Raw genomic sequence first — 20805 nt, forward strand, 5'->3', positions numbered from 1 at the left:
ATAAAGGAATATTTCTAGGAAAGCAGGTTTCTTTCTTTGGAAAGTATTAATCTTAATAGAGGGGACATCTTTAAAAAAAAAGCACTGCATACTACTGATTCAAGTTCTTGTGCTGAACTAACTTTTTAGGCCTCTTAAAATGCTTGGCTTGCTTTAATGAACTGCATTGTTGCTTTCTAGCATTCTAATTACCTTAGACAGCTCCATACATGACTTCGTATCCTCCACTACATGTGCTTGCTTCCAGAACCCTTTTTGTCATGCTCTGGCCTAGGTCTTGCTGAAGTCATAGGTGTACTGGCTGGTCATCCACTTCATTCTTTAGAATTGTATGTACAGGACAGTTCTTGTGAAAGCTATATTTTGATGTAGATTACTGATCTAAATTGGGTTTAAAAAAATATGTAAACATGAATTTTGTGGTTCATCTGCAACTGCCTATTAAGTAGCTGGAAAAATTGTTTAAGGGAATATTGATGTTACTTTCTGTTACCAGTAACCGTAGTGAGCTGTTGATCTGCTGAACTCTTGAGTTCAAATAAAATTGTCCTGTGTCAATGTTCTTGAATATTTTCAGAAGTGTAGTATTGAAGTCCATTATTTCAAGGTTTATATATCAATTTATAACAGTCAATTTTTACTCACTGTTTTAGTAACCTGAAATAACTTCCATCTTGTGCACAAGGTTTCATTTCATTATGCAACACCGACCTGGTTTATCGGAAACATTCCCACAAATATGTTTTTGAATAATTGGCATAAATAATTAAATTGCCATGGCAATTGGGCATGCAGCATGGTATTGTGCACAGTGTTGCAGCAGAGTAACAGTATGTAGAGGATTTAAACTGATGTGCTCTATGAAATAATCCTGTTTGTAAAATAATGGGACATGTGTCCTCTCTTGCTCTTTTAAAAATATCAGCATTAAACCCAAGCCCAACAAAATAGCCTCCCCCAGCAATTGTAATATCTTAGAAGCAATGACTGAAATCTAATGCTGCCTTATTTGCCGATTTATATGTAAACCATTTTGGGAAATGGACTGAAGAGCATGGTCTAAGATCAGTTATTATTTTCCTTTCAAATAACAGTAGCTGGTTTTCTCATGGTAATCCTTGATTAGTGTAGCATGAACTCAGACTACTCCTATACTAGCATGTAGGGTTTAAAAAATGTCTTGCTGTTATGTCTACTTAATTTGAGCAAGGACACAGGTAAAACTGTGAAGTCCGTAGCAGCAAACTGGAAAACAGTTAACTGTGGATGCTTCAGCTAGTTCAGGAAGCACATGGAAAAAATACCATCTCAGTAAATACCTGAGCCTAGCATGACTGATGCTTTTTTTTATCCTATTGGGGTATTATTTTTTAGGATTCATTTATCTTTATTAATTTGCTTGTTGCCAGATTTGTAGGATAGAATATCTGATTTTATTTTTTTTTCCTTTTGCCTTTTAACCAAGTTACTTGCTTTTTTGGTAAACAACCCCCCTACACCCTCCTGATTCTCTAACTAGTATAATGTAAAATCATGAACACGACAGTGTCAAATGTGCTTAATTTTCAGCTTTCTTGTCTCTACACCCAGTGTGCTATTTTAATATTTACATCCATGCATTGCTTAAAATAAAAACTTAAAGCAGTTCCTGAATTTTTAATGACTAATATCTTTTCAGAATCCTTATTCAGTGTATGCATTGCTCGGAGTAGTTGCTTGCTATGATTTAACTTTTATATAGCATCAGGAAAAAAAAATGTACTGTATCCCTCTCAGTATGTGTCTCTTCCTACCTACAGGATGTCCTTACTGTTCACTATCATCTGATACCATCACCATCAAAAAGTAAAAATGGCAGCAAAGATAAAGAAAGAGAACAGGAAAAAGAAAAAGATGTAAAAGAAGAATTTGCTGAAGCTTTAAGAGATCTAAAAATACAGTGGATGACCAAGTATGTCTGCTGTCATGACTGCGCAAGCTTGAAGCAGCTGTACAAAAAAAATAGCCAGAATCTGTGCTTTCATGCTATGTCTTCCTCTCTTCTAGACTGGATACCACTGACATGTATAATGAGTTGAAAGAAGCATTTCCTAATCATCTTCCATTGTATGTTGCAAGACTTCATCAGCTGGATTCTGAAAAGGTCATTTAATACATTTTAAACTTGCTTGGCTCAATACTTCTCTATAGCCTGAACAAATGAATCTTTCTTCCTACATGTTTGGTCTTGAAGTGACCGCCAAAGCTATAGTCAATACTGTAAAGCAGAAATTCCTAATTAGATTGACAGCTGCCTCCCTAACTGTGGGATTTACTTAATCCCACAGCAAAAGGAAATGGAGTATGCCTACCTAATGTGTTTGCTTATCATTTACTCTTTGTTAAATTAGACACATTGTAAGTTTTCTTACTGGTTTCAGCTGTAACAGTATTCTAAATTGTGGTTACAGAGACAATCCCACATCCCATTCTACTCCTCTACTGGTTTTATGATTTCTTCTAGCAGAATTGCTCAGTCACCTGAGGACAGTAACCCCTTGAAATGACACAGCTAAACCCACCATCTGTCACTGTCTTCAAAAATTAGGACCATGATTTCATAGTGCTAAACACCTTTCTTATTCTTCTAGGAACGAATGAAAAGACTTGATGAAATTGTTGAAGCTGCAAATACTGTAATTTCTCATATTGATCAGACAGCGTTAGCAATATATTTTGCCATGAAGACCGATCCCAGGCCTGACGCAACTACTATAAAAAAGTACCTACCCAGTAAATAATTTTCTTGCATCCTATTTCTGTAATTTATGTACTGCGTTTCTGCTTATAAGAAATGGAATGACTATAACTTTGTTGAATAACTTGTGCTATTTTTAGGGGTTCAGGTAATTTCAAATTTGACTGCAAAATTATTTTGTTCTTTTATATCTCTAGAATGCAGGAACACTGAAACCTGCACATTATTTGCTTAGAAATAGTAAATAAACAAGGGTGCTTTCAGGATTTAAATGTGTGAGGAAAAATGCAGTTTCGTATAAAGATCAAGCCTGATAGAAGTTTAAGCTATTTTGTATCACAGTTAATCTCAGATCCGAGGGACCACTAGAACATCAATCTAGAGGCACGTGTTTTGAATGCTACCCACCTTTTCATAATACCTTGCAACCTTTTGGATCTGTATTTGAGAACGAAATTGACAGCAGTCTAAGAAGTGACCACTTTCATTTGTGAAAAGCATGACAACTATACTTCAGAGTATTTTTGAGGCCTGTTGTTCAGGTTTAGATTGTTCCTGTGAATTACCAGCATATATACTTAGGAAGACAGTATTTTGACAGTCACCTTAGTTGGGAGAATAACCAGTGGATTTCAAGCGTGTGACATGCTGCTGGTTTAGTCACAAATAGAGCAGCACATCTGAAAATTAGGCCCTTAAAATGGGAGATGCATACTTGCTGATTATTTTAGATAAAATACCGGGTTTCAGTTCTAAAACTAGGTTCTATCTATGCTGAATATTTGTGTGTCATTCTAGAATTGCTGATATAAAAGGAAAGTTCAGACACAGTAAACTTCATTCTAATACTATTTCTTGGTAAGTTGACCCATTAGGTCATGTGGTTGAATCTAACATCTGAAATTGAACACCAAATTCAGTGGTACTTTAGATGGGTGCAATTCCTTTGAAGTCAACAGACTTGTATCTGTTTATGTTACTGGTGGATTTGACTCTCTTTATAATGCCAGAAACTAAAGCTGTATTTCTAGAATGCTGGTTTATTCAGTTTTAGAATCCCAAGTTGCTCTTGCCTCATCAAAGGCATTTCAGACTCAGAAGAATGATTGAGCTTGTTCAATGCATAGTGTCTCTAATTTTTTTACAGTTAGTTTATTTAAGTATCTGTGCTTTAGGGTTTTGTGGGTTTTTTTGTGCTGATTTTCATTTTATGTGTACTAACTGCTGCAAACATTTTAGCTTAAGCTCAGTACAGCACTCATTCTGTTCTTAATGAGGTACTTGCAAAAAGATCTAATATTTTACATGCTGTTTTCTTCTAGTGAAATGGAAAAACAGAAGACTACTTTAGTGGATGCACTTTGTCGAAAAGGAAGTGCGCTGGCTGACCAGCTTCTTCATCTGCAGGCCCAAGAAGGGGCTGCTTCCAGTGATGCAGAAGGCAAAGATGAGGATCATGAGAGCTGCTCTGAAGCTTTGACAGAGACATTCTGGGAAACAACAAAATGGACTGATCTTTTTGACAGCAAGGTAAGAGAGCAAAGCAGAATTTTTGAGTTTTGCATGTTGGGTTTTCTGGTGGTTCTTCTGTAATTATGCACCGCCTTTGTGTGCACAGCCTCATACATTCCTCCCTTGTACTTTTTCATGCTGTCCCGTATATTGTGTTTCTTTAATGACCTTTTTCCACAGAGGTTTTACCAAGCCTGTCAAATCCGTGGTAAGCCCATCTCCATGCATGTGAATGTAGAAGTTAAGGGAAGGGTATAGAAAAGTACCAGACTTCCATGAAAATGCTACTTGCTTTATTGAATTGCTTCTTTCTGTACCTTTCAGGGAATATTTTTGATTAACCCCTGCGCTGTTCTAGCTGTACACACACAAGTGTGCAGCAGCCCTGCTCTGTTCAGTCCTGCATTCTGTAGCCTCTTCTACACTATGGACAAGAGAAGTTTTATGTTTTGCTGTCAGTAATGTTTGTAGAGGTAAAGGAGAAACCCTTGGAAATAATTACATTTATATATTTATTAGTACAGATTTCCTTGTCATTTCAGGGTTCCTAATCCTGAGATTTAAATTGTTGTCTGCTTCATTCAGGACAGCTGTTCCAGAAAAATAAAACAATCCATTGCATATGATGAGTTATGTAGCTTTTAATTTTACAGAGTTTATTACTTTTTACATTTAACTGTTGAATTACTGAGTATTAATTAGTTGCTGTACTTAACTCTAACATATGGGCCTGTTTTAGTTAAAGGTGAAGTGACCAATATGTTTGTTTATAATTCAGTTAAATTGCCAAAGCACTTCATATACAAACTTCATATATATATATACATATATACACTTCATATACAAACAAAAAACTTTGAAATTAAAAAAACCTGCTTCATTTCCTTGGCAGTAGTCTTCCCAGTAAGAACCTGTGCTTTAGCTAGAGACTAGAACAAAAAAGTTGATGGTGGTTGCCCTCACTTCTTTTAATGAATATTTTCTTGTACACCTACATCTTCTCAGCATATCTCTTCTAATACTTACCCGATTATAATATCCTATAGTAGCAGATTTTGTGCTTTAATCATGTCATCAGGCACATGATTTTCTTGCTGTCTGTTTGTAAATACAGTACTGTGTTCTGGTATAGTGACCTCTGGTTTGATTTTATTTTTTAAAGTTGACAGGGATAATTTCAGTGGAAAAACAGCCAACATAGATATCTTGTTGGGAGTCTATCACTTTGTTACAGGTTTCTTCTAAAACTGATATTGGTTCTTGGCACTCATGAGCTGTGGGCTCTGGGGCTGGAATGAGTAACTGATTTGAATTGCATAGGTCAGGGATTGAACCTTTGGTTGTCTTAACCATGGATTTGTCTAAGCGCGTATTCAGGTTTTTTTTCTCTGAAAATTGGTGTCTCCATGTAATTGAATTGGTACTGAAAGGACTACAAAACTTTTTAGGTCTTTCACATGGAAATAACTTCCATCCTGTTTAAGCAGTAAGTTTGTCTGCTTTTTCCTCTTGGTTTTACTAGTCAAGTTGAAATATAAAATGGTTGACGATCATGAGCCCTACACAGTCACTTTCTCTCTCGGCTGCAGCAGGAAGGAGAACTGGAAACATAAAACTGTCTTTATTTCAACCCATGAGTTGTCTTAATGTAATAGGTAAAGTAAAACCTGTATGCACAAGCAAAGCAAAAGCAGGGAGTTCATTCGCTCATTCCCATTGGCAGGCAGAAGTTCAGCTATCTCAAGGACAGCCAGGCTTCACCACACATAATGGTTCCTTGGGAAGTAGCTCTACCTTAACTCTGAACATCCCCCCTTCCTCCTTCCACATTTCTTTTATTGCTGAGCATGATGTCTTATGGGGTATCCCTTTGGCACTGACTGCATCCTCTCCCAACAACTTGTGCAGCCCCAGCCTGTCACTAGTGGAGTGAGGAGCAGAAAAGGCCTTCGCTCTGTGCAAGCACTGCTCAGCAACAGCTAAAATATCCCTTTGTGATCAACACTGTTTTCATTGCAAATCCAAAACATAGCCCCATACAAGCTACAATGAAGAAAATTAACTCTATCCCAACCAAAACCAGCACAAATGTCTTGCCGATTTTAACACGAGCTTCATCTGCTTCCAGATTGCCAGTGCCAGACCTCCATCAGCCACAGATCTGTTCTCCATGCCTATTTAATTATGTGAGGCCATCAGATCAAAAGAGAATGCTAATAAGCTTTCTGCTGTTGTTAGCAGTACAGGCCAGATGTGACGACACAGAAACAAGGCTCTGCCATCAGTTTTAGGCACCTCACTTCTCCCATGGTACTGTTCAGTATTTCTAATCCCGGCAGTACCTCACTAAGAAATAAAGTTTGAAAGGAAAGAAATACATGCTGCTACTTAAAGCTTTTATGTGATTAATGGAGTTGAGACTTTAATTGTTCATTTTTATACTTTGAGGTTTCCTTCTTCTGGAAACTCTTTGAAAGGGATGAAGAGTGAGAATCATATGGCTTGGGCTGTGATGGATTTGAGAACTTTGCTTTGAAAGGAGATGATAGAGCACTGTAATGATTTTTTGCTGATAGCAGATTTGTGGCAAAAAGAACTGTTTTGTTTTCCCTTTATTGCTTCCTAGAAGTTTCATGCTTGCTTGTTGTTCATTTTTTTTCATTTCTTTTACTAATAGATGTCATGTCCATCTAGTAGTTTTCTTAGGAGCTGGCTGTAATAATGATAAAAATGTTTTCTGCCCTACATGATGGGCCAGTGGGACATTTTAAATATCTGCAGTGGCCATTGGTCATCTTCCTTTGCAGCTTCTTTTGTCTTTTTGGAAGAAACAGTTGTATAAACCTTCACCTTGGTGTTACATGCAATATGCTGTTGTATTTCTGGAATATTTTGCTATTTTAAAAACAAATTGAATAGCTTAGTGTAAGTAACTTTATTTCACAGACTGTTAGAGGAAAATTTGGAATTCCCCCATTTAAGGGAAACCAGATTGCTCATGCAGCTTGCTTCCTTTGAGATGGGAAGTTTAATGAACAATGTAATGTTTAAAGCTTCAAAACAGATTCTGTCTAAGAAATTAGGTTTTTTGCTAGGGTAAGGGTAAAAGTTTCTCAGTCCAGCTGACTTGTTTGTGCTTGGCAAAATTCACCTTGGTAGGAAATAAGAAATTATGGCTTTAACAGCCTTTTTGTGATGCTACTCTGGACTGACTTAGGCTGGACTGATAAAATTGTTGTGACATGAGTTTATCACCTAACTTGCATGACTCATGTGTCTTTTGGGGGAATAGAAGAGATTTGGAAGGAGGAACGGTAGAGTGGAGTAGTGATGCAGGATTTGGGATAGACCTCATGTGAATGTCCTTCAAATGAGTCCTCAAGAGGCAGATAACTTACTCTAAAGCACGATGTTGGAAGCAAAAATGTGGAGGTCTTCCTCTATGTAAATGTGGTTCTGTGGCATTGGCACTTGAAAGATGGAACAACTGGTTGAGAAAGGATGGAAATAAGGCACTTGAATACTGTACTGATCATTCGAGTTATATGGCTTTAGATAGAAGCATTGCTTTTAAGGTTTTTTACCTCTAAGTCTTCTGTAAGTCTCAGATCATCCAGATGTCAATAATTAAAAAGTGAAGTAAATTTTTGAAAATGGAGACCATGTTTTCTTTTATGGTGTTTTCAAAGATGAATCAGGAACTTCATCACTTCTGTGTGTTTCTGCCCACCATCTAGTAAAACAAGTACTATCACTTGTTTCACTTCTCTTCTGCAGACGTAGTGCCTGTGTTGCCACAGGGCATTTGTTATTTCTTTTGAATTGCCAGTTTTCCATTGAAAGATCGTGCTTGTCCCTGTATTGCAGCAGGTATGTAGGAAAGCTGGTGCTGACCTTTGTTCCCATTTTCAGCTGTTCTAATTAGATCACTTGTCTGAAGATTTGAGTTGAAACATGAAAGAAAATATTTGTGTCCCCTGCATACAGTAAAGTGGTTCAAATAAACTCCAGTTGAGACAGCTTTATGCAGCAAGTATTTGTCTGATTATGCTAACACATTTGTGATAGTGCTTTAGGGGTTTTAGCAATGGAATATAAGATGTGCAATTTTTCTTATACCCAGAACATAGCTTTAAAATTTGCAGACCCAAATCCCCTGGCTTAAACAGAACTGCTGCAGGAGGATAGTAGGATATTGCCTGTTTGTTATTGAGAATGTCTCATCTGTAGAATTTAATGCCCTTCAACCTTGAAATTAACTGAAAAGCAAAAAGTCACATCTAAACTAAGTTTAAAAAACAAATTAAAGGCTTGAACCTTTCCGTCTTGTCTATTAAATGTCCTTGGCTGAGTTGTTTTTCATATTGCTGTTTGCACTGTCAGATGCAGCTGACTTTTCCAGCTGATCGTATTCAGTAACTGACAAAATTTTGTTGAATACTTTATTCCCTTAACTCCTCTCCCTCTCTTGAAAATATGAGTCAACATTTTTATATTAATATTGCTTTTATTTATAGTAGTCTAGTCGATAGAGCAGAGAGAAGCCAACAACCATAGCTAAGAAACCTTAGTTTATTACCATAGATGTATTAAACCTGAAAAAGATAATTTCCTGTTACTAGTATTTTACTTATTCATAAATGTAGATATATTTTGATCAACTTTTGAAATAATAAAGTAACTGATTATACAAGTCTTGTTTCCCTCTCAATAGGTAACAGTATTGGGATACTAGAAAAGTTTAATTAGGTAGTTTAGCATTGCTGGATTCAAAAAGTGTTTTCACGCTTCTGTATACTTTAGCCCTGCAAATGACAAATGTCTGAGGAGACATGGTTTCAGCATTTTACTGTCCTAACTGCATCTTTCTGTAGCCAATGGCAAGTTAAGCAGCTGTGTAGGACATGGACATCCAACCTCTTCCATGGGTCTGGCTCTTCACACACTTAGCATTGCAGGCCATTGCCTTGGGGAATAAAATATCTATCGGTGATTCCCACCGCCTTGCCAGTATCCTCAAACTACACATTACCTTTTCTTACAACCCTTTGTTTATCGCTCTTTGGCCAATTTCTGGGCCATATCACTTGTCCTGTAAAAGCTAGTCTTAATTATATTTATTGAAATTATGAAATAACACCAAATACTTAGAATTCATTCCTGTTCTTTCATCTAGCAACTGCTTTTAGATACTGCAGACTGTTTTACTTGCTGTTATTATCCATTCAGATAGCAGCTGTTTTCTTGGTTACATCTTAATAGCACTCCAGTTTATATTTTATTTACATGTATCAAGGAATTATAATCTTAACTTCTGTGATCTTTTAAAGCTTGCAGTATTTTAATTTAAGGCTTAATTTGACCAATACGTGTATAAGATATAAAGTATTACTTCTTACCTCACATATTTTGTTTGTAAATCTATTCTGATATTAAGTATCTCATGCATTATTCTTAACTTCTGAAGTGCTAATGAACCTTTAGTATTTTTGCTTAACTTGTATGCAGTGGATTGGGTTGGGTTTTTTTTTTTCCCAAGCACTAAAACAGAAATTATTGTCTTTTATCAAGAGCTCTTGGAGCGTTGTTTTCAACATTTTGGTCCAGCAGAGAACTTTTTTCTCATTTAGAAATACCCAAACTTTTATTTGGCCAGAGCAAGGGTGTTTCGTAAAATGCTTTGTTTTCTTGCCACAAAAACTCTAGGAAGCCCTGTTACGAAAGAAATGCTGTCAAGTGGCTTTCCTCCTGCCTTTATCACTGATGTTCAATAACCATTCAAAACTTACAGGGTCAGGTAAGAGCTTTCTTAATAGAGCAGTGACATTATTTCTGGATAGCCTCCAATATGTTATATTTGCTGAGAGCTCAGATGCATTTTTCATTTTACTTTTTATTTGTTATGTTTTTGTTTTGTGGTTCTATCTTCTTTTATATAAGGGAATTATTATTTTCTTTAAAAGCTTAGTTTAACGAACTATCCACTGAGTAGTTATTCAAAAGTGTTTGCTGATGTGTTTTGCTTTAAGAAAATATCCAAAATAATTGGATGGAGAATGCAGCATGCAAAGTATTTTTCCAATAGCAATATTTGGAAAATCACTATGTGAATGGTGCTGTATGCTCATTGTTGCATATGTGTATGTTTTAAGCTATGACACCTTAAGTGTGAACACTTCAACACAACAAAGTACTTTAAGACATAAGAAGAATGAGCAACTCAAAGTGTTTGGCATATACATTAGAGCTTCAGAATTAGGTCTTTATTTGTTTGATAATTAGTAAATTATTTCTGGTTTTGTTTTGCTTGCTTTTTGTTAGCTCAGTTTGATCCTGCAAAGCCGTGTGCATATGATTGACATTCAGTGGCAGTGTTCAGGCAGATAAAATTAGGCAGGTTCTTCAGTGCTTGCAGGATTCAGATCTCAGATTCCTTTATGTTTTAGGTTCTTATGATATTTTTTTTCCTTTGCTTTAATGCAAAATATTTATTTTTGAACATCCTTGAAGTGTATTTGTTAGCTTTTCTTAAAGGGATATTTTAATTGGGCATTGGGAAAATGTAACTTTTGTTTGAGGAGTCAGAGGAAAGGAAAATGATATGAAGAGTGAGGGGAAATGAATAGCAAACTAATATGAGATTTCATGAACTTTGCCAACAACAGAAACACCACCATGTTAACCAACTTTGCTGGTATGTTGCTCTTCAGTAAAAAAATAAAACCCCCTTTATTTACTATGAGTGTTTGTCCTGGTTTTGGACAGTGGAACATGACAGTGTTCCAAAGGGAATACATGAAACCATGTCTTGATTGCACTAATTCTTAGTGCTGTAACTGGTGAAGTGGTATGAACTGTCTTGCAACACCCTGAACACTCTCAGTGCTTGGGTGTTAAGGGCCTGATTTATTTTACATTAGATCTTAAGTAAACACATTTATTTGCACATGTCAGTTGTAGTATTGAAGAATATTGTAAGCTGTCTCTAAAATTAATGTTATCAAAAGAAAGCTTTTTATAATCTCTTCTTAATAAATTACCAGTAGCAAGGAGCTGACCCCAAACTTGAGGCTTGCCTTCATGCTTACTTGTCTTCATTGCTTGTTTATAATTATGTGCATTTCTCTGTGTGTGTATGTGTATCATTCACTATGTATGTTCATACTTGTTTCTACAGTAAGTTTGTGACTTACTAGGAATCAAACTTCTCAGCTGGGTCTGTTTCTGTGGGTCAAAGATATATCTGCCTGGTTCTTGATATTTTCTTTTTTTTTTCTTTAATACCATACAATTGCATCTAGAGAATGAAAATCCAAAAAAGGTAGAAATGTGATGCATAAAGAATTAGGATAGTGACATCAGTGTTACATAAGATGTTCTGAAGTCAAATATGTTCATGAAGTCAGAAATAGTCTCTAGGACGTTCATGTTTATAATTAATCCTGTGAATTGTCCGGTTTATTGCAAAAAAAAGCAAACTATCTTGTGTAAATGTTGTACTTCGTTTAAATCACTTCTGCTACCTGAACAGAATCTGCTATTACTTGTTAAGCCTGCTGAGATTAAAATATTGAAGTATCTGATTTATTTTTGTTTTCACATTGTAGGTTTTGACTTTTGCCTATAAGCATGCATTGGTAAATAAAATGTATGGGAGAGGTCTCAAGTTTGCCACAAAACTCGCAGAAGAGAAGCCAACGAAGGACAACTTGAAAAACTGCATTCAGGTAAGGTATATTCTATATTCATGCTGCGGAAGCTTTTTAAAGTAAGATACAAGTCTTTCTGAATTTTTGGTACATTGTAAAACTCACTAAATGCAGCTTTAAATTTTAACTTTATCCAGGCTTTTGTGGCTTGGCCTTCATTTTTAACAGTGATTTCTTCTTTCTTTTTCTGGAATAGCTACTTTGTGGATAATTGTCATTTTTAGCTGATTTACATTCTCAAACCTTCTTTGGGGCATAAAAGACAGTAGAGATAACTTAGCCAAATATTTTCTGCATATTTAAAATCCCATTATGTTGCTGTTTAACCACTGTTATTTTTACTACTATTAATCACAATTATTGCTAGTAGAACATAGGTAGAGAGATAATGGGAATTACTGTAACTCTGGGGACAAAATTTTTGTGTGTTGAGTTGAAAGACTGTAGATCATATAAAATGGTTTTCCTCTTTCAGTAGCAAGTAAGTAGGAGATCACCAGTTCTCCAGCCTGTTAGCTTTCTGATAATAGACATACTTAGTACGATGTTTATTTCAATGCAGTGCTTGATTTTAAAAAGAGTAAGACCCTGGAGCTTCTCATTGTTTTTAATGTTCGCTTTTTTTTTTTTTCCTTCAGCTAATGAAGTTGCTAGGATGGACTCATTGTGCAAATTTCACTGAGAATTGGCTTCCTGTCATGTATCCACCTGATTATTGTGTATTCTAGAAAACCAACAATTGTAAACTTAAAAGTGATTTTATATGGATCAGGATATTAAAAGATAAGTTTGACTTTTTATTGGAACGCATGTTTTCATTACTGAATGCTGATTATTAAATTGTGTGTATTTATCAGTAGAGGCACCTGGGTACAGCTTAATGCCAGTTAACCTAACTCCTGTCATCAGGAAGTTTCCTTATTGTGCATCCCATTGCTGGCAATGGACATGCCAGAACTGCCAACACTTAAGGATTTGGAATTAGGCTGGAAAGGCTTACTGCATGCATGTTAGGTTCTTAACTGTTACTTTTAAGTTCAGACCTGCAAAAGCTCCATATTTTTTACAGTAAATTGAATTTTAACATGTTTGATCTTAATTTCGATTGTATGAAGGCCTTAAAGCTACTTCAGGAGTAGCTAATACCTTATTTATTAGACTAAAGTAATGGGACGTCATTACCTGGATTGTTTGCAAGAGTTTACATTTAATTTTTATTTTTTTTTTAAGAAAAATTCAACCTCTCAAACTGTTACAGTGTGTAACGCGGAATTGCTGATGCATAGGTGCTCTTGTAAATCTTCATTCTGGAGTGATTTCAGGCAAACTCAAAAATCCACATGAAGCAGGGTATCAGGACAGGCTGATACGTGTATAAACGTGCCAGACAGTTAAATCTTGATCAGGTATTGTAAAGCTATACGTATATGTTTAATAATGTTTAAAATGTAAACCACAGCAGAATAAATGTGCAAAGCTGAAGATCAAGAAACACCATGTGCGCTCTGATACTTTAAAAGATTATTTTATAATTAATAAAAACAAATTATAAAGCTATAAATTGCATTGGTTTCTGACAGAGTACATAAATGAAACTTGCTGAAAGAAAACACAAACAACTGAAGTTCGGTGTATCCCAGAAGATCAATGCTTTCTCTTAAAGACTTTACTAATGGTTGCTGCTAACACTGTTCCTTCAGTGGAGTGAAATTGGTCTGTTTGAACAAGTCACATGTATCAACCAGAGACAAACTGCTTTATCATTTGTCTTGCCAGTTTTTTCATAACTTACAACACTTGGATACAATTACAGCTTTACAAACATAAATGCACAGAAGATGCACCCTAATGCTGCAAAGCATTCCAAACTGTGACGTGCTGACATTAATCAAACTTAGGAATAGTTTTAATTCTCTCTTACTGTAACTTTAAGCAGCTTGACATCTGATTCTGGAAATTCTGCTAGAATCATTGTGTTAAGTATATTGCCGAGTTTTTCCAAAAATTCATAGTCTGCAGTGAATCTGAATTTATTTGCCCATAGTAATACTGTTCCTGGCTTACAAAAATACACCATTGTTGCTAGCAGAGCTTCCAAAGCTGCATGATGATATACAACATCACTTGCCAGTATGAAATCATAATGGTAAGTGGATAGAGGAAAGTCTTCATGGAGGCCTTCTCCCCATACCAGTTTTCTTACTTCAGGTTTGTGCATATTCATGTTTTGTGTATTTTTTGAAATATTATAAGAGAGATTTTCAAGAACTTCAGGCAAATCAGTAGCCGTAACGTAAGCTCCTGAAGAAAACATGAATTTGTTTCAGTTCACAGGTACGCAGTTGAACATAAATATATATAAAACTATCTGCATAAGTTCCCCAGCTTCCCCCTCACCAATAATTAGGGTAGTTTCTTTCTTAACCAAACAGTATTTTACAGCACTTTTCGTTTTTAAAAAAACAATGACAAAGTTTACTAGAACTGTTGCTTTATTGCCTTAAAGAGACAGTGGCAGATCTAGATCGTCTTTCACAAGAAATGCAAAAGGAAATATGAATTTACTAACCTAAGATACAGGCCACAATGGAAACTAAGCCTGTTCCAGCACCAATTTCCAAAACTTTTTTGTCTTTGAGGTTGAATTGTTCTTGATTTGATTCCAGATACTGAGATAAAGCCAGTGCCTAAAACAGTTAACACATATCCATACAAGGGTAACAGGTAAGTTGCATAGAAATTCAGTAGATGTTTTTATACAGGGTTTGTTGTTTTGGTTTGGGTTTTTTATATACAATGAAAAACACAAAAGGATGTAAAGTAAAAATGTAATATGGAAAGAATTATGACGTGTCCTGGGTTTTTTAATACAGAAGAAAATATAAACAGCTTATTTTTAGGTTTAGGTTTATGGAATATGGATTTGCTGCACAGATTTACACGCTGCGAGTCCTCTCACAGCCTAAGGTAGGCAGTGTTTAGGTAAGAACCATGCAGTCAGAACAGCAAACGAGGTTCAACAATATCTAAAATGTAATGTTCTGATTTATTATCATAAATGTTATGGTTTATTATCACTATGATAAAGTAGATTCAGGCTTCAGCTGAGATTTTTTTGAGAACAATTTTTTTTTTTTGCAAAGGAAATATAAAAGATTTGTTATTTACCAACTCAACACTGGTCTATTGGTAATGGTATAAGCTTTAAAAATCAAAAACCAGCACTGTATGTGAGTATTGCTTATCAGACCTTCGTAAAAGTCTTATCAATAGAATATTAATTGGCTTTTTATGAACAACATAAAGGAAGGCCAAAGAAACTACCTTCACTCCTTTGCTTCTCTTCTTTAGAGTTATGTTACTGTTTTAACTCTTGTGCTTTTCATAATGCAATGCTGGCTACCTATTCTGGCAAAGTTGACAGCTAATGAATCACCAGGCCACTCTGTGCAACCTCTCGATTTCCTTGGAAAGTTTTACCATTTGCATTCTGACACCTGATTAATGTGAGAACTGATGATCTGACACTTCAAAATACAATCCTGTTTCACTTACCCATATGCTTTCTTTTTCTCTATTGGTTTGAAATTGTCTGCCATTTTCTTTGTGCTTTTTCAATAAATGTGGATCTGAAAAATTTTGAAATTCTAATTTTCATGTCTTTATCAGTTGACCCTTTTTTTCCCCTCTCAGTTCACATAAAATTCTGGTTTTAAGAACAAGAGAAGACTGGAGAACTGTTTGCAAGCCCACTTTTCCATGCTGCAATGGAACTGTTCCAGCCCACTCTTTAGAAGAAGCGTATTTAATATTTTAACCTCCTTTATCTTTCAGTTTTCCTTTTCAGCTTCCTTTTTGTACTGCTGATTATTTACTTCCCAGCAGTGAACTGGAAACATGGAGAAAGCTGAACACTTCTTCCAAAGTTCCCTTTCTTATATTTTTTTTCCAGTATCTGCATTCAATTCACAAACACTTGGGTGCCACAGTGGTTTTGGCATGAGCTGGCAAATTAGCATAAGGCAGAGCTTTCTGCTGAATTTCCTCACAACTTTGTTTTGCATAGGGAAACCTCCGCTGTCCAAAGTGTCCTCTAAGAAAGTTTCATTAACGCTTGTGTGCCACTGTCATGGTTTACTCTTCTTCTGTCATGCCAGCTTTCTGGGTTCTGTGTCATGTACTTACCCCCGGCCATACCACAGCTCCATAATGTTCTATGGACTCCTGAATGACGATCTGGTGGCCAACATATGTGTAGCTCTCTTTATCGAAGTAATGCGAAACCCGAGGAGCCCAACTCTGTAGTATTTTAAGAGTTACTGGTGAATCTGTGAGAGAAAAGATGAAATCTGTACTGTCACATGCAGGTGTTCTATGGAGCTTGTTAAAGATGAAAATAATACATAGGCACATGGGCTAGGAAGGCTGTCAGGCCATTAGCCTTGAGACTGGTTATTGTCCAGAAGTGGTCTGTCTGGCCAGAACTGAAAGTAGAAATGGTCATTTCCTGCCATTCTGAGTGTTTGTATGAGCAACTTACAGATACACCGATTCAAATATATAAATCTGCTAATAACCATTAAAAGACTTTCAGGATTAAATTAGCCTGTATTTTTGGGGTGTTCATACTGTGCCAGAGTATGCCATGCAGGGGCTTGTACTTATAGTTTGTATCTAGAAAATGAAATTTCTTTTATAAAAAGGAATTAGGATTTACCTCTTACACTGGAAAAAAAAAAAAAGCTCCTTTTTGTGGTTATTTATTCTTCCATAAAAGAAGGGCTGTAAGATACTCCAAGGATACATTGACATATACAGTGTTGCTCAGCAAGTCAGTTCTACAGTAATGCTGTCCTGTCTTACTGCACCAAGTAGGCTTGTAGGTGAGATTTTTCAGGGGAGCCCTGCTGAACTGCTCTGTCTGCTCTCACTGAAAACAAGGAGATTGTTCTGAATGACTGTGCTGTTGGTGGAAGCCTGTTAAGATATGCATAGATGATTAACTTCAAAGAAACATTTTGCTCTGGTTTGCATAGGTTTTACTTGATGCCTGCCTGGAATCCTTGATAGGTGTTTGAACAGTTTAGCCTGTTGAAATGTGTAATACCACTGCTTCAACAGTGACAGCCCAATTAATGCATATTATAATCGTATCTGTGTAATTGGGAAGTAATTCTCAGATGTCTAAATAAAATCTGGAGACCTTTTTAAATATCCACCTTAATTATGGAGATAGTCCTTTTTGTGATTTGGTCTGATAATAAATACAAATGTAAGGGAAAGTGGTGGGAAAAATTTTAAGACATCAAAAGGAAGATTGACATGGTGCCATCTCCTATCTGAAAAGAGAATAATTAAATTGTGAAATGCTTGCATGTTATAGGAATTGCAATATTTAAATTGGATTAAACCTGAGTCAGATTCTGCTGTTGATGATGCATGATTGGAGCTGCAAGTGCAGTTTTCAGAACCATACTGCTCTTCGCAAGTTTCTTCTTCCTCAGTTGGGCAGTCCATTACTCTTTGAATTTCGTTGGGGAACGGTGGCTGCTGTGCAGATATCATGGCAAAAAAAGCTGAAATGAAAGGCAGAAAATAATGTGAGAGCATGCAGGCACTCTCTTTTTATGAGATGTAACTAGAAGTGTACAGTGAGTGCTTCAGGTGGGCATTGGTTTGGGGCTTTTTCAGTGATGGGAGGAAGGGGCAGGAAGCCATGATGAGAGGTGACATCCCCACTCCACTGGAATTTGCTGTGAGCACTTTCTGTAGTGTAGTGCTGTCAGAAGTTTTATCATGTTCATGCTTATTTTGCCATTTATGCAAAATCTTAATATTATGTCACTGAATTGGTGCCACTCATCAGTCTGAAACATGAGCTACAGCCATGGTCCTTTTATCAGGTGAAGCAATAGCTGAGAAAGATGAGCAGTCCTTTAATGCCCATGACCTTATATATGTGATTTACCATTTCCCAAAGAACTCAGGACTTGACATTCCTGTGATAAAACTGGTTCTTTGCTGTAGCCAGTGTTCTTAATTTTGTCTCCTTGTGTAGAATTGCTTTCTCTGCCCGTTCCTACAGGACAGCTAATTGAATTACCCTGAAATGTACTGAACTGCAGAACATGCGGATTGTAGCCAGAAAATAATTGCAGTGAGAAGTTTGAATCTGCAAGCTTCTTTTGGTTAACTCTTTGTTACAAGTGACTGCACCTCTGGTGTGCAGGGCAGCACCCAACCTAAGAAGGAACTGTTTGACACTGCTAACAAGCAGTAAAAGCAGGAGTAAGGGCTTGGTCTGAATTTGCCTGAGGAGAAATATGCCACTGAAACTTCCAGCATAACTGGAGCTTTCTTCAGTGACAGCACCTGTCAGTATGTGTCGATACATACACAGGTACAAATGTATAAATAGGAAGAAAAATGGTTTGTAACTTGCTCTGGCCAGAGGCTGTACAAGTTCACTCTTGGCACATACCGTGATGGCTGGAGTGTGCCGATTTTATCATGATTTGCCCTAGTCTGCTCATTCTTGAGAACATGTATTTGCTCTCTCCAGCCACATGCACTGCAGCCAAAAAGTTGTATGATTTGGGTGGCATCATGTTGCAGAAGGCTGTTCTGGATATCCTGGCCAGAAGGGGGGAGGGGTTTAGTAGCGGCCAGAAGGTTCAGCAGTACCTGCAGGTAGTTCTTTAAGGAGCAAGAGTGACTGCTGACTTGTGTGGGTGATTTATTTGTACATACGACATTGACAGGTATTTTTATTGATACCTGATACATTCCTGATTGGTGAATAAGGACAGGATTTGTGTTCTGACTCCTGACACTGCATTTGTTCAGTCGTGGCAGTGGCTTTGTAGTGTTTCAGAAAAGAGAGTGCTCCAAAGTAAATGCATTTTGGTAGATATATCTTTTTAAATACCTCTTTTTCCTCAGAAGGCCTGTAGCTAGCTAGGAACAAGTGTTGGCTATGCACCTCTTTTGTATAATTTGAGGTATCATGACAGTAGATAAGAGACTTAAGTTAATGCTAAGGTTACCTGACATCTGAGTGAATGCATCTGTGTTCGCATCTCACACGATGAAAGTGTGCCTCCTTACAGCAGCAGTGGTAATCAAAAGTATACTTCCAGTTTTCAGCAATGTCTCTTTTTTATGTGTTGAGCTGGAGTATAATCTGGTTGTGTTTCAGTGATTAAAGAAATCTCTAGAAAAATACATCAAGACCTGTGTAACTGGCAAGGTGAGTAATGGGAAGAGAAGAATCTGTCAGAACTGGTGATGGCTACAGACAGAAAACAGTTGCTTGAAGACTCAGTCTTCTGAACATCTCATGTTTAAACATGCAGAGCACATTTTCAAATTTGGGGGTTTGGGGTTGGCCGGTTGGGCTCTTTGTTTTTTTGGTAAGGCTCTTGTAGCATGAAATTTGTGCTGTTTAGGTGGAAAGCCAATCCTGAAATTACATAGCAGGAGGAAACTTTGCCTTGTCTCTGGTACTGTTTAATGTTAAAAACCAGAAAGGCTTCTTTAGTGAGTAAACTAAAGTCTGGGTAGAAAGCAATACTTGTGTGTTTTTTTCCTTGCTTAGACAAGTTCTGTCAACATTTCAGTTGGCTGTGGGCACCAGTGACTACCAAGAAATAGCTTGGAAACACGCTTAATTATACACACTTGTTGATCCACTGTTACATACTTGCAATAAATATAATTGCATTGCTGATCACAATATATATACTCTATGATCACTCAGTGCAGACCGAACATTAAATTCACATTAAAAACTTATGCTTTCTCCTGGTTTGTCCTTTGAGCTCCTCTAAAATAGGAGTCTGTTTCTATATTTATAAAGGCACTTTGTTGGTTCTATTAAAAATCATAGAATGGTTTGGGTCAGAAGGTACTTTTAAAGATCATCTGGTTCCAACAGCCCTGCATCTAGAAACTGGGGCTTCTAGATTCTATAGTAATATCATTATCTTCTCACAGGTGTAGCTTTTGCTAAACAAAGAGTTTGATATATATATTTATACATATCCTACCATCATAACTGTTAAATTTTTTTCCTAAAAGGTAATTACTGGACACATTTGAGCTTATGATTTCAAGAATTCAAGTATCTTGTTAGTATCTTGGCCTTAATGATGCACAGCTTTATTTTATCATTTTAAATGACAAACCGCACCTGGAGACTACAGACCCAAGTGAGTATTGAGTAAGCTGTTTGCAAATAGGTGGTATTTGCATTATGTGCAACATGGTCAAGTTGCTGCTGCACTTTCGGAATTAAAACTGACATTTCTTACTATTTTGACATTTTTCTGATCCATATTTTACTGCAAATGCTATGCCTCTAAAAAGATTTTGACTGAATAATATTGCAGCCAGAATCTGTTCTCTTATAAAATGTTGACTCTTTCTGAATGTTAGCAGCTGCCTTCTTTCCAAAATTGTCCTGATGGGAAATAATAATCTAAATTCTATGCTTTCCAAAATTTTTAGACCAGTATTGACTTCATTAGTAGTCTTAAACTGTTGTGAATAAAATAACATACAAACTCACATTTGATTCTTCAGAACCTAAGGAAGAAAGAATAATTCACAAAATTATGTCTACTTAATAATGCCCCATAAAACTAACAACACAATTAAACACTGAACAGCAAAGTGTAAGATGATGATAAACTTTAAGGTAATGGTTTATCCCCTGTAAGAATAAACTTTGTGCACTTAAACTTCCACAATCCATTGCTTGGAGAGAGCTTTTTACATCTAGCTATGTGTCCAAAAGAAAAGTAGGTTAGTGAGCAGTACTGTGTCACTGGGTCTCCAACTGTCAGC

At 36.4% G+C, this 20805-nt stretch overlaps 2 protein-coding genes across 3 annotated transcripts in view; one reads left to right on the top strand and one right to left on the bottom strand.

Annotated features, from left to right (window-relative positions):
• The window catches only part of TPP2 (tripeptidyl peptidase 2), a 54982-nt gene extending 39886 nt beyond the window's left edge, over nt 1–15096 (top strand). For both annotated transcript variants that reach the window (XM_005145232.4, XM_031045561.2), the window contains 6 exons: nt 1800–1951; nt 2047–2143; nt 2631–2761; nt 4060–4267; nt 11857–11976; nt 12597–15096. In XM_005145232.4, the coding sequence (XP_005145289.1) occupies nt 1800–1951; nt 2047–2143; nt 2631–2761; nt 4060–4267; nt 11857–11976; nt 12597–12686 (798 nt within the window). In that variant the 3' untranslated portion in view covers nt 12687–15096. The remainder of the gene's footprint in view (nt 1–1799; nt 1952–2046; nt 2144–2630; nt 2762–4059; nt 4268–11856; nt 11977–12596) is intronic.
• On the bottom strand, nt 13865–17523 carry METTL21C (methyltransferase 21C, AARS1 lysine). The gene is made up of 4 exons (XM_005145233.2): nt 17370–17523; nt 16144–16286; nt 14528–14645; nt 13865–14259 (listed from the first exon to the last, which is right to left on the bottom strand). Exons 1-4 carry the CDS (start codon nt 17521–17523, stop codon nt 13865–13867), a joined length of 810 nt encoding a protein of 269 aa, XP_005145290.2.
• Between the last annotated feature and the right edge of the window lie 3282 nt (nt 17524–20805).

The sequence above is a fragment of the Melopsittacus undulatus genome, chromosome 2, assembly GCF_012275295.1.
Source record: "Melopsittacus undulatus isolate bMelUnd1 chromosome 2, bMelUnd1.mat.Z, whole genome shotgun sequence".
Classification (NCBI taxonomy): domain Eukaryota; kingdom Metazoa; phylum Chordata; class Aves; order Psittaciformes; family Psittaculidae; genus Melopsittacus; species Melopsittacus undulatus.